General features: G+C 46.5%; 1 protein-coding gene across 2 annotated transcripts in view; it reads right to left on the bottom strand.

Annotated features, from left to right (window-relative positions):
• KLHL21 (kelch like family member 21) overlaps positions 1–12,314 on the bottom strand; it is a 207,593-nt gene that overhangs the window by 22,546 nt on the left and 172,733 nt on the right. For both annotated transcript variants that reach the window (XM_086922168.1, XM_086922166.1), the window contains exon 4: positions 11,713–11,785. In XM_086922168.1, coding sequence (XP_086778294.1) covers positions 11,713–11,785 — 73 coding nt within the window. The remainder of the gene's footprint in view (positions 1–11,712; positions 11,786–12,314) is intronic.

Below are 12,314 nucleotides of genomic sequence, written 5' to 3'. Positions count from 1 at the left end.
GAATACAGTAAACCGCAGGTAGCACCAACTCTGGTGATATTAGTCTTCTTATGGCTCCGGTGAATTCATACGGTGTCGCAAGCGGAGCTGTGCTACTATGACGTCCTCGTCGACGTGGGAGAGCTAGAAAAAGAATTTTAGTGGAATGCTGGTGCAGGGATAATTCAAAAGGTGAGGAATCCACAGGCAGATGTATCCACCAGAAGGGAACGTGCCTTGGTAGGTAGAGGGCTGGACCACCACGCTCTTGGGGTAGGGTGGTTGGTGAGGAAATTTGGGTCACATGGTGATGAGTCCTATTCACAGGGACCCCTGTGCTGAGCTTGGACCAGCTTCCCAGTAGGACATCAGGTAAGGCCTCATTGAAAGGCAGTAAAGGTTCCGAGGAGGAGACATCAGGCTGCAAGACCTCCAACAAGATATTAGTCTGGAAAGCCACAGAATGGAGCTGAGGGCCCAGGACCTCAGGTGCCCTTCGCACGACCATAGAGTATGATGCTCCCTCCTCCATAGCCACAGTAGAGAAAGAAAGGAGGCCAGAATCTGGGGAGATATCCAGTCAGCTGGCTTCACCCAATTCCTGCTAGAATCTAGGAGAGATAGCTATTTTGTCTGATGCCCGATGGAGCTACCTGGTTTAGCTATAGGGGAGACAGGTCGGGGATTCCCTCCTTGGACGTCACCTACCCAGTTGGTCTTTAGCCAGACTTCCTTTCGTCTCTCCTGTCATCTCTTCCCGCTTCCTCCCTCTATCTATATCTCTACTTCTCTCCTCTCTCAATGTATTGAGACTGAACTACTATGTCTGATGCCCGATGGAGATACCTGGTTTAGCTAAAGGGGTGATGGACCGTGGATTCCCTCCTTGGTCTTCACCTACCCATTCGGTCTTTAGACAGACTTCCTTTTGTCTCTCCGTAATGTCTCTTCCCTTATCCTCCCTTTCTCACCTACCCTGCCCCCTCCACTACTTTTCTCTCTCCTTTATCTCCTCTCCTAATTGTATTGCATATTTTTTTTGGGGGGGGGTTATTGTGTAATTGTTGAACTTTTGATGTTACATTGTTAATTCTCATGTAAAGCGCTCTGATACCTCCGCTATATAAAACTCTTCAAATAAAATAAATAAATAAATAAATAGATATCCAGTCAGCTGGCCTCCCCCAATTTCTCATACCAGTTCATTTCTTGATAAGGCTGGTCTTGTAAAGGGTCCAGCGACCCCTCCCTATCTTCCTCCATTCCTAGTGCCCCTCAGAATAAGGCTGAGGAACTGACCCGGCTACAGGTTTTTGGGGATAAGAATGGGTCGGGTGCCGCCGGCGTTGTCAGGAATTTTGGAGTCGGGACTGGCGACGGGAAGGTCGCAGTGGTACGAACTTCGTCGGTCCTGATCTGGCGGCGTTATCTATTACACTTTCCTCAAATCGTTAGCCCAAGCGTCTCCAATCACCACAAAGCCACCTTTCCTGCAATTCAATCACTGTATTGCCCTGTATTGTATTACTTTATGGACAGCCATATCCTTTAATTTTTTGTGTCTGTTTATAATATCCATACAATACAAAGTGTCATTTTTGACAAAAAAAATATTTTTGTCCTTGTGGTGTGTTCTCAGTATTTTTGTTTTGTTCTTCAAAAGTGACATAGAAACCGTTTTTCCCCCATTGAAAATTGTAAAAAGTACTTCATAAAAAATTGATTGGTGTGGATACATTTATTGTACTGAACAAAGAAATTGATACTTTCCCGACAGAACCACTTCGCTATATAGATCATACATACCCAGGTTCTGAGGGACACAGGGTCACCCCAATTTTACTAAGAGCTTGAAGGGATAGCATAGTTGATCTTGTACCTCCCTGCTTGTTTAAATAATGCATGCTTGTTGTGTTGTCTGTCCAAATTAACACTGAAGCTCCTTTTAATAGGGAACAAAAGGATTTCAAAGCCAGGAATATCACCAACAACTCTAAGAACATGTGCAATGTTCTTTGTTGACTGTCCCACTTTCCCTTCACTGTCAGTCCTTGTAGATGTGCTCCCCAGCCCCCGAGGGATGCATTGGTTGTTATTATGAAACTTGGTAAGTCCACTATAAGCAATAGGCCTGGTGCTATGTTTGGGATGGGAGTCCACCATAGTGGAGTTTTCTTCATTTGAGGTGTTATTCTGATAATATCGTCGAAGGACCCTGAGACCTGCAACCATTGTTTGTCCAGCTCCTCTTGCAAGGGTCTCATTCGCAGGCGACAGTTGGGAATTAGGGGCATGCAGGAGAGCAACATTCCCAGAAGCGATTTGAACTTGCGGACAGAAATGAACTTCTTTGTGAGTAGTAGAGCTGCTAACTTGTAAATTCTTTGCTGTCTTTCTTGTGGGACAAAGGTCTTTGCTTGGTGAGTGTCTAAGGTTGCCCCTAGGAAAGTCTTTACCTTTGAAGGGGTTAACTGAGATTTTAATAGATTTATCGAGAGACCCAAGGACTGGAAGAAAGAAAGACATCTTCGAGTGCGACTGCTTGCTACTGAAAAAGAGTTTGCCTTTATGAGGCAGTCGTCCAGATGAGGGAAGATTTGGACTCCATCCTGACGAAGATGAGCTGCCACCGGTGCTAAGAGCTTGGTGAACACTCGGGCGCTGGACGACGGCCAAAGGGTAGGACCTTGAATTGGAAATCTCTGCCAGCCACTCTGAAGCGCAGGATTTTACTGTGCCTGGGAAGGATAGAGATATGAAAATAAGCATCCTGAAGGTCTAGGGTTGCCATGAAAGCCTCCTGATGTATCAATTGAAGCACTTCCTGAAGAGACAACATTCGGAAGGATTTCTTCTTTAGGAATTTGTTGATGGCACGAAGGTCCAGAATGGGACGCCACTCACCCGATTTCTTCTTTATGAGGAAAAACCTCGAATAGAACCCTGTTCCTTTCTGTAAATTTGGCACCACTTTGATCGCTCCTTTCTTTAACATTATTTTTATTTGGGACACAAGTTAATTTAAATGAGCAGGAGGGGGACCTCTGGGAGGATAATTTGGAGGAATCCTCACAAATTCCAAAGTGTGACCCCTGGAAACTATGTCCAAAACCCATCTGTCTGTTGCTATTGCAGACCATTTGGAGAAGAAATGGGAGATTCTTCCTCCAACCTTTATCGGATTGATGGGAAAAGTGGTTGGCAGTGGGGAGTTGTCACTGTTTCTTGGAGTTATTTCTGCCCCTGTAGGTAGTCTTCCCTCTGTAATACTTGTAGGAGGCGGACGGAGGTTGCTTAAATGACTGTTGCTGCTGTGAAGATGTGTACCTTGGTTGTCTTTGATACGATTGATATTGTTTATATTGATTGTATCCTCCTCGAAAGGATGATGAACCACCACCACTTGCTCCACGAAAGGGCTGTTTGCGGAGTGCTGAGAGCCTCTGAAGTATCCGTATCATTCTTTATGGTCTGAAGAGCTTCATCAATATGTTAGCCAAATAGGGATTCACCATCATAAGGCATGTCAATCACTTTTGTTTGAACTTCTTGTCTACAAGAAGTAACCTTCAACCAGCCCTGACTCCTCATGACCGAAGCCCCAGCCAGTTGGAGGAATCCTGTGGAAGAGACATCCACTGCACAGTCAATGATCTTAGCAGAGATTCTTTATCCCTCTTGCAAAATTTTTAATGCTTCAGCCTTAGATTCCTCTGGCAACAACTCTATAAAGGGCGAAATGTCTGACCTCATTTGCCTGTTCTATCTGCCTAAGATACCGAGTGAATTGGGAACTCTGACAGTTGTTGCTGCCATGGTGGAAAATTTCTTGCCAATGAAATCGAGACATCTTCCATCTCTAGCAGGAGGGGCCGATAATGGAGATGAAGGATTTCTGGCATGGCGTTGTGCCGCCTGAGATATTACCGAGTCAGGTTTAGGTTGCCCTATAAGACAGGCAGGAGAGTTATCCGGAGCCCTATATTTCTTTTCTAATTTAGGCAAGACTGCAGGAATTGAGGCTCGGGACTTCATGACCTTTAATTCCTCCTGCCATATGAAGTCTATAATCGGGATAGCACAGATTTCGTTTGTTCCTTAAAATCCTATAAGAAACAGTCAGCTTGCTTGGTGACCCTAGGAAGCTAAAACCTCTTTGCCGCTCTTTCCATAAGGGTATGAAAACCTCCTATATCTTCAGGTGGTGAATCTGTAGGCGGTGTAGTGGAAGGCGATGGAGTCTGGATCTGGTAATCATCCCATTCGTTAGGAAGGGATACTTCATCCAACTCTCCCTCTTCTCTTTCTTCCTCAGTAGTATGAGTCTCTTCCTGATGTTGAGTCTCTGTGTGTAGTAGAGAAACTGGAGTGGGAGATCTGATGAGCAAGGAAGGTTGCGGAATAGGTGTCTGAGGAACGGAAGATGCCGACTGCAAGGGAGGAAATCTAAGGTAGTAATCCTCTACCATATGTTGCAAGTTTGAGACAAGAGAAATTGGCATTTGTACTGTCTGATTAGCTTGTCTTTCCTGATTAGTAACCTCTGGGTAAAAAACGTATTCTTCATCCTCATCATCCTGGAACTTAATAAGGAGGTCAGAAAGACTTTGAGCAGCCCGAAACCTATCATCATCAGCTGACTCCTCTTCACCAGCTCCATAGTCAAAGATTTCTCCGGGAGGGCAAGGCGAAACCTTACTTGGAGAGGTATGAACAGGCAAAAGATGCTCTTGAGAATTCTTTCTTTTCAGCAGACTTAAATCATCTCTAGAGGTAGCTAAAACCGACGATGGGGCAAGCATCGACGAAGATGTCAAACCTACTACAGATGTCAAAGTTGAAGATTTTATCAATGGTTCTTCCGTCAACGTTCTTGGACCATCATGAGTGAAACACTAAATAGTCTCAATTCGAAGTGAACAGATCTCAAGAAGTTCGTGCTAATCCGCTGCTACAGAAATCCATCTCGAAAGAGCAGTGAATTAACAGTTGCACTGATTTGTAAGAAAATTAATTCTTACTTATATTGCTAGCAGGCTGAATATGTGATGTTACAACGCAATCAAAATGATTGCGGTACGTTACATCGCAGTTTTTACAACGCAAGTTGTTGCAACGACTTGCGCTGGAGGGCGATGGACTAAGGAATTGTATGATTTACTATTCCAACACAAGTCTACGTACAGTAGGGACGGTGTTGGAATAGTAAATCATTCTATTCCTTAGGTTAGAGCTCCATCCAGTGCAAGTCGTTGTAACGACTTGCGTTGTAATACCCGCGATGTAAAGGCATTGCGATGCAAGGCCCGCGTGGTAATGGATGTCTCCCAGCAGGCTTTTGGCCAAGGAGAACTCCGCCTTGAACAAAATCTGATTGGTGGGGGCAAATACATGTGATCTTAGCAGATCAGTGAGCATCAGCGGAGTCAATGATTTGCCTAAGACTGGCATTGCTTTTTTATAGTAACGGAGCATTAATTAGACATTGTTTTGCTCAAAGCTTACCTTGATCACTCTTTGCTCTACTAGGGTCACTGATCTGATGAGTTGGAGGTTTGATTTACAGTTATGCAGATTATAGGCAAAATATTCTAGAACCACATTAGGAGTTTAAGAATTTTGGTGCATCAATCAGAGAAGCAATAGCCAGGCTCCGGCCGGGGAAATAGCCGGGTCCGAACGGACTTCCGGCGGAGTTCTTTAAAAAACAGGTGTGGATCTGTTGACGCCAAACCTCCAGACACTCTTTAAAGACGCCACCCAGAAAAGGCCTTCTCCCGTTGGATCTGCGGATGGCCACGATCGTACCTATATACAAACAAGGCAAACCCCCCCGAGGAATGTGCGTCTTATAGGTCGATTTCCCTCCTAAATGTGGAGGCTAAGCTCTTGGCGACGATTTTGGCCCTTCGCCTGCGTCAGGTGATTTAGAGCCTGGTCCATCAAGACCATACGGGATTCCTGCCAGAGAGAGCGACTAGGCAGAATCTCTGCAGGACGCATAACTGGCTGAAGGAGGTCAGGGGACGGGAGGAGCCACATATGTTTCTCTCGCTGGATGCTGAAAAAGCGTACGACGCTGTGCACTGGCCCTTCTTGGAGGCGGCTATGATTACATTTGGTATTGGCCCCAACTTTAGGAAGTGGTAGGATTACTTTATGCAGATCCTAGGTGTAGGAAGGTGGCTACCTGACTATGGTTACTCCAGATTTTTTGCCTTGTGTTTAGCTGGTTTTCGACTTAGTTGGCCCGGTTCCATGCTAATCAGGGCCCCAGGCTATCTGCTCTCTCTGTACAATGGATTCCATGTACCCTAGGTGCATAACTAAATTGGCTTGGGTCACCTTATCAGCCCCTGTACAGTGCACTATAGGTGCCCAGGGCATAGGTGCATCCAAGGCCTACCAGGGGCTGCAGCATATCTTTTGCCACCCCTGGCTGGCTATCCAAATTGACACAACTGGCTGATCACTCAGCTGGGGCAAGGTGGTGTAATCACCCCTTGCTTAGATATAGTATACCTATATCTAAACCTATCTGGACACATATATACCTATAAGTCACTCCTATGGCAGGCCTTAACAATCCTGGAGGCAGAGTGCTTGGTTTTATGTGAGATGGTGCTCTAGCATGAGCTGAGCCTGTCTGCAGCTGTCGGGACCAACTCCCTTAGCTGTTCCGGGATATTGCCATACCATATACTATTAAGTGCATTATAATCCATTGCGGTTACTTGCTAACTTTGGTTTGGCTTTATCAAAACATGTCGTGTAAGGTGTCATACGATTTGGAATACTATCCCCTCGCCAGACCTGGCGACGGGGATAGCATTCCACCCTTCTAGAGGGAGAAGACATGTTACTTTGCTAAAACACGGTTGATTTCTAAAAGAGCCTCAGCATCACAAAATGGATGCTGCTGCCACCGACACAAGTCTGACCTCCTGCTGCTGACCGAAACTTGGCAGAGGTTTCCTGTCGCAGGGAGGTGCTACACCTCCCCAGACAGGAGATAGTGGATTGGGGCAGGGTGGGTTGAATGAAACCAGACCCTGCCTGGGGCGCACAAGACTTCCCCTTGCATAATCCGGTCAAACCGGTTCTGGGGCACACCAGCCCCAGTCCCAGCGCGACCTTGGACAAAGGGAAAGGGGTGTAACCACCCCCTTCCTGGGTCCCACCCATAGGAGGGACCTTACAGGTGATCCAGCCCACTAGACTGGTATAAGAGTGGGAGCAGTGCTAGTGCACTCAGATTATCCTGACTGAAACTTATGAAACGAAACTCTGGACCCTTCGACATCCTACTCGACGTAGAAGACTGAAGAATCTCCCTTGTGGTCAAGGAGTGACCTCCCTGTGCAAACAGGCACCATCCAGAACCTCAACGTTTGCTTGGTTGCAGTTCCCACCAGAACTTGAGCGACAGAGATCGACAAGACCCAGCGTGCCTGCCTTCTAACAGCCCGATCCACAGTCCCTGCAGAACTGAGACCCGTGGAGGCAACCTGAAGCGTGGGGCCGGCCATCTTGGAAAGACCATGAGGCGCTGACCGTGCAGCTCCCGAGGCTCCCTAGAAGCTGTGCATTGGGGTTTGAGAAGCCCCAGCCCTGAGCCACTCTTGCACCGAAGCTCACCCCTCTACACTCACCGAGTGCTGCGTGGGGCCCTTCTGCATCTTTTGGCTCAACGCGTTGGTTCGGTCGCTTGCCCGTTGGCTAACGGCCCCAGTACCGACGAACCTTTGAATCTAACTTGTGAGTCTGGTTGCTCCAGACTTGCCCTCGCTCCCCTGAAAAGGAGCACCCGCTCGGACCTTCCTGGTCCGAGTAAGAAGCGATCTTCGAATCCTGCGTGGGTTGCGCTTGCCATGGTTTGTTTGCTCCAATCCGGAAGCCAACACCGCCGCCAGCGAGAGCCTTCGTGGGACAGCTCGTGATCCACTCCTGGACATCCTCGGTGCCCCAGAGTCCACGTGGCAGCGGAGACAAGCTTCACGACATCGACCTGATTGCGCCTGTCACTGCCTGGTTCCTTCCTGGTTCCACCCTGGTCACTGCTGAGTGACCCAGACTCTGTCCCCTCTGCTTTCAGGTCATCTACATCTTCGATCCACCCTTGGATCGCACCGGACACTTCTCTTCTGGCCGCCTGCAGCATCTTCATCTCCAGGCTCCATAGATCTATACGACGAAAGCCAACACTACTTTGCACCTGTGCACCCGCTTCCTGTGGGTGAGGTAACTCATGAACGCCGGTGCTCCTGTACTGGTATACACCTCTAGTGTCTAAGTCTAAAGTTTTGTCCTTCTAGGTCAGTCCGAAGACTCTTAAAACAGTAACTCGATAACCTTTACGCACCATTGACTTTGCATTGGTGCATGTGTGTGCTTTAAGCGCTGCACTCTTATCCTGCGGGCTTTTCCCGACTTCAGCATTGCTAGTCCCGATAGCTCCCAGCGATTCCCCAGGCCCTAGGCCTGACCACTGTTCGATTAGTGATACTTATACCACTTTTTTAATATATGGTTTGCGTGGCCCCCTGGCCTCATCCATAATAGTGCACCTTTTATATGTTTAACTGTGCTTTTGTTTAAACGCCTGTGCCTCTGCACTCATAAAGAGTACAGAGGATTATTCTAGTAATAAATACATATATTTTTATAATATATAACTTGTGTGGTGTCCTTTCATTTGATATTACAGGATTGTGATTGGTAAAACAGCTTGCTTAACACGACCTCTAGAGTTAAGCCTTTAAGGCTGCTTCGTCCATGCTACCCTTAGGATAGCTTGTCTATAAGGATGACTTACAACCTGACGCCATAAGGGATTGTTTGGAATGATACAAGGTGCCCCCAGAATTGGAGACATCATATATCAGGCCAACTTCTCACACTAGGGCACGGGTGAAGGTGAACGGGATCCTGTCTGAAGACTTCCCTATCCCGAGAGGGACTCAACAGGGATGCCCCCTATCCCCACTCCTATTCGCCCTCACTATTGAAGTGGTGTCATGTGAGGTCCGTCAGACGGACGAGATACAGGGATTTCATATATCACAGGCCGACAAGCAGGAGGAGAAAATGTTGCTGTACGCGGATGATATCCTTCTGTACGTGGCCCATCCGGACACCACAATCCCTGCATTGTTTAAACTCTTGGGTAGATATGGCTCCTTCCCGGGGTACACAATTAACTGGCACAAATCAATTCTGCAAAGCCCCCGCGGGGAGGAGTGGCCCCCGCTGCCCTTCAGGTTACTCAGGCGGGGTTCACGTACCTGGGAATGTACCTGACCACAGACCGACATGCCTTCTATAAAAAAAAAACAATCCAATGGGTGATTACAAATTTTACAGAGGATGCTCTTCGATGGAGGGACCTCCCTCTTAAGATCCTAGGCCGGGCAGCTATGTTTAAGATGATCACACTCCCCCACTTCCTATATGCGTTGCAAAATGAGTACTTCCCCCTCCCTAGACAAACGTTCAAGGTGATACATGCGGAACTCCGTTCTATACTATGGCTAGGGAAACAGCCAAGAATAGCCCTAGACACACTACAGAGAAATCAGTACAATGGGGGGATTTCGTTACCAGATATTGAAGCCTATTATTGGGCAGAACATCTGACACCGATAAATGACTGGTTACATGAACCTGTGGATCACCCGACGTATAGGCTGGAAAGGGACACTATGGCGCGCCGCACTTGTCTTCACTACTTATATGGGGGGACTGGGAGGAAGCGATTACTTCCGGCCACGCAGATAACCGCAGAGGTTTGGGACAGGGCGACAAAGACGATGGGGTAGTCACATAGACCCACCAAGCAGACACCGATATGTACCTGTACATGGCTAAAGGAGCTCCACAAACTCACAGGGTTTAGGGGTTGGGACGATATCGGGATTTCCGTGCTGGGGGACCTAGTTGCGAAAGGGGAATTCAAACATTATGGGTCTCTGGCGGCAGAGTATGGCCTACGACCTACCCAGTTTCTCATATACGGACAATTGAGACATGCATGGCGGGCAAAGACTGCGCTTGCCACTACATTGCCAGAATATGCACCACCGGAGGGTCGTCTGTTGAAAGAACAAGTTCCCAATAAACTGGTATCCCTGGCGTATAAGACCCTGAATAATAACACGCCGGATAAATTGGGGAAACTGAGAACGACGTGGGAACAGGACTTGGGTGGGATGGACACAGTGGACTGGGAGGTCGCCCTGAGAAGTTGCGATTAAGTCCCGATTGTGACTCATACAATATAAGATACCACATAGGGTATATTACGATAGAGCCAGGCTGCACCGCATGGGTCGAGCGGCTGACTCCTGCTGTCCTAGATGTGGACATCCACGTAGTCTGGGACTGTCCTGTTATCCATACTTATTGGTCACACATACTGACGGAATTTAATGAGGTGCTAGAGGTGGAGCTCCCAATGGACCCAACATTTGTTTTATTTGGGATAAATACTGAAATAGATTTGAGTCAACCTCATCTGATCTTTGCGATGCTGGCCCTGGTGGTCGCGAAGCGGGATGTGGCGCGAATGTGGGGGGCATCAGCGCCTACCCTGGTGGGGTAATGGAGAAGGGGGATGGATATGTACATGGCGGCGAACGAGTAACGTACAAGGCTAGAGGTTGCCCCCGAAAATTCCGTAGGGTGTGGGGTAAATGGAGGAGCTACCATGGTCTTGATGGGGGTTTGGGGCCAGATTTACGCACTTGGGAGTCCGGAGGGAGGAGGATTGGGCCCAATTGGAAGGGGGTCGTGGGGGCGAGCCAGATATGGAGAACTGTTGGGAGATAATGGCGGGGACGGGACTGTGCCCGGTAAAACCAGGTTAAATCTTGTGGAATTGATGCTTATGATATTGTACCTGTGGATGGAGGGTGGGGGGGGTGCTCGGATGAGGTGTTAACCACCTGTGCTTGTCAGTGGTGCTACTGTTGGTTGAAAATGCAAATAAAAACAATAAAAAAAAAAGAAAGAAAAAAAAAAGATTTTTGGTGCATCCTGCTATTCTGCTTCCTCTCTGCCTGCAGGTAGCCCTGGTGGTGATAATTAGATATTTTGTTTCTGAAATCCAGCATGCGTCATTCTCACAGAGTTATCCCTCCTGCGATGCTCTGGATTCACTACAGCAATTGAATCTTTTTTTGGCATTCTGGCATAGCCGACGAAGAAGCTGCCATTCTTGCAACATCTGGCCACCTAACTCTGAACTCTCAGTGGACTGAAGGAACACATCTCTCTGGCCATAGCAAACCGCTATTGCCTTCTAGGACAAAAAGGGGTCATTTTAAAAGAATGATGCTTTGAATTAGTCAGAATGCCATTTTTAATTTGCCAACGTCATGTCTTGTCAGATCAGCCCTCTTTCTTAGTTCAGTAGGTCAGTAGAGTCCCATGTGTACATGTAGTCACATTTGGGCGAATTTTCAATCTTCCCAATCATGAAAATCCTCTCCTTCACACTTATGCAGTATAACGGTCTTGTAGACCTTCCTATAATAAGTTAAAAGGCAAGCTATTCTCTTTTTACGTTTCGTTGGTATCAAGTGTAATCATCCATGAATCCCTCAGTAAACTCCAAGAAAACATTTAAATGATGTTAAAAAGTGTTTTAAAAAACTAACTTCAAAACCAATCATAGCTTGAGGTAATGTTTTAGAGTACACAAATAATTTCCAGACATTTAAAAAACATGAATACCTGTTTCATTGGAGGAATTTTACCCCATTCATTCTTCCTTGGGTTGTACACGTCCACTTCAGCAGAATCATCTCTATAAAAACAAACAAAAACATGGTGAATATGACAGACAATGATAAAAGACCCCAGCCTGTCAAGTAGTTAGCAGATAGGTATGGCAATCGGAGGCCTTAGAAGCTGATCTCTTTGTCAGAACATAATCACTGACAAAGTCAGTGCCAGCTTTAGGGTTATTAATCACCAACACAAAAGCCAATACTGGGGTTTCAATAATTAAATGAGCTGGTTTCAATGAAGGTTGTTTTGATTGAATCAAACAACAACCGGTTAACTTGTTACACCGAGCAATTTTATTTAATTTTTGCAAACGGTCTTTTTTTCTTTTTTCAACACATTATTCGTTGTGCGTGGAAAATACAAAATGAACAATGAAATACGTTTTATGTACAATATATACAAACATATAAGTGCAACATTTCATACACACTTGGCCATACATTCATACACAGACCATACAAAGCAAATAATAATACAAAGAACACTGTGTCCAGGCATCTGTAAAATAATCAGTGGAAAATTATTCTTTTCATATTTTACAATGT

The sequence above is a fragment of the Lissotriton vulgaris genome, chromosome 5, assembly GCF_964263255.1.
Source record: "Lissotriton vulgaris chromosome 5, aLisVul1.2, whole genome shotgun sequence".
NCBI lineage: Eukaryota > Metazoa > Chordata > Amphibia > Caudata > Salamandridae > Lissotriton > Lissotriton vulgaris.
This window is presented reverse-complemented; position numbering and strand designations above follow the sequence as displayed.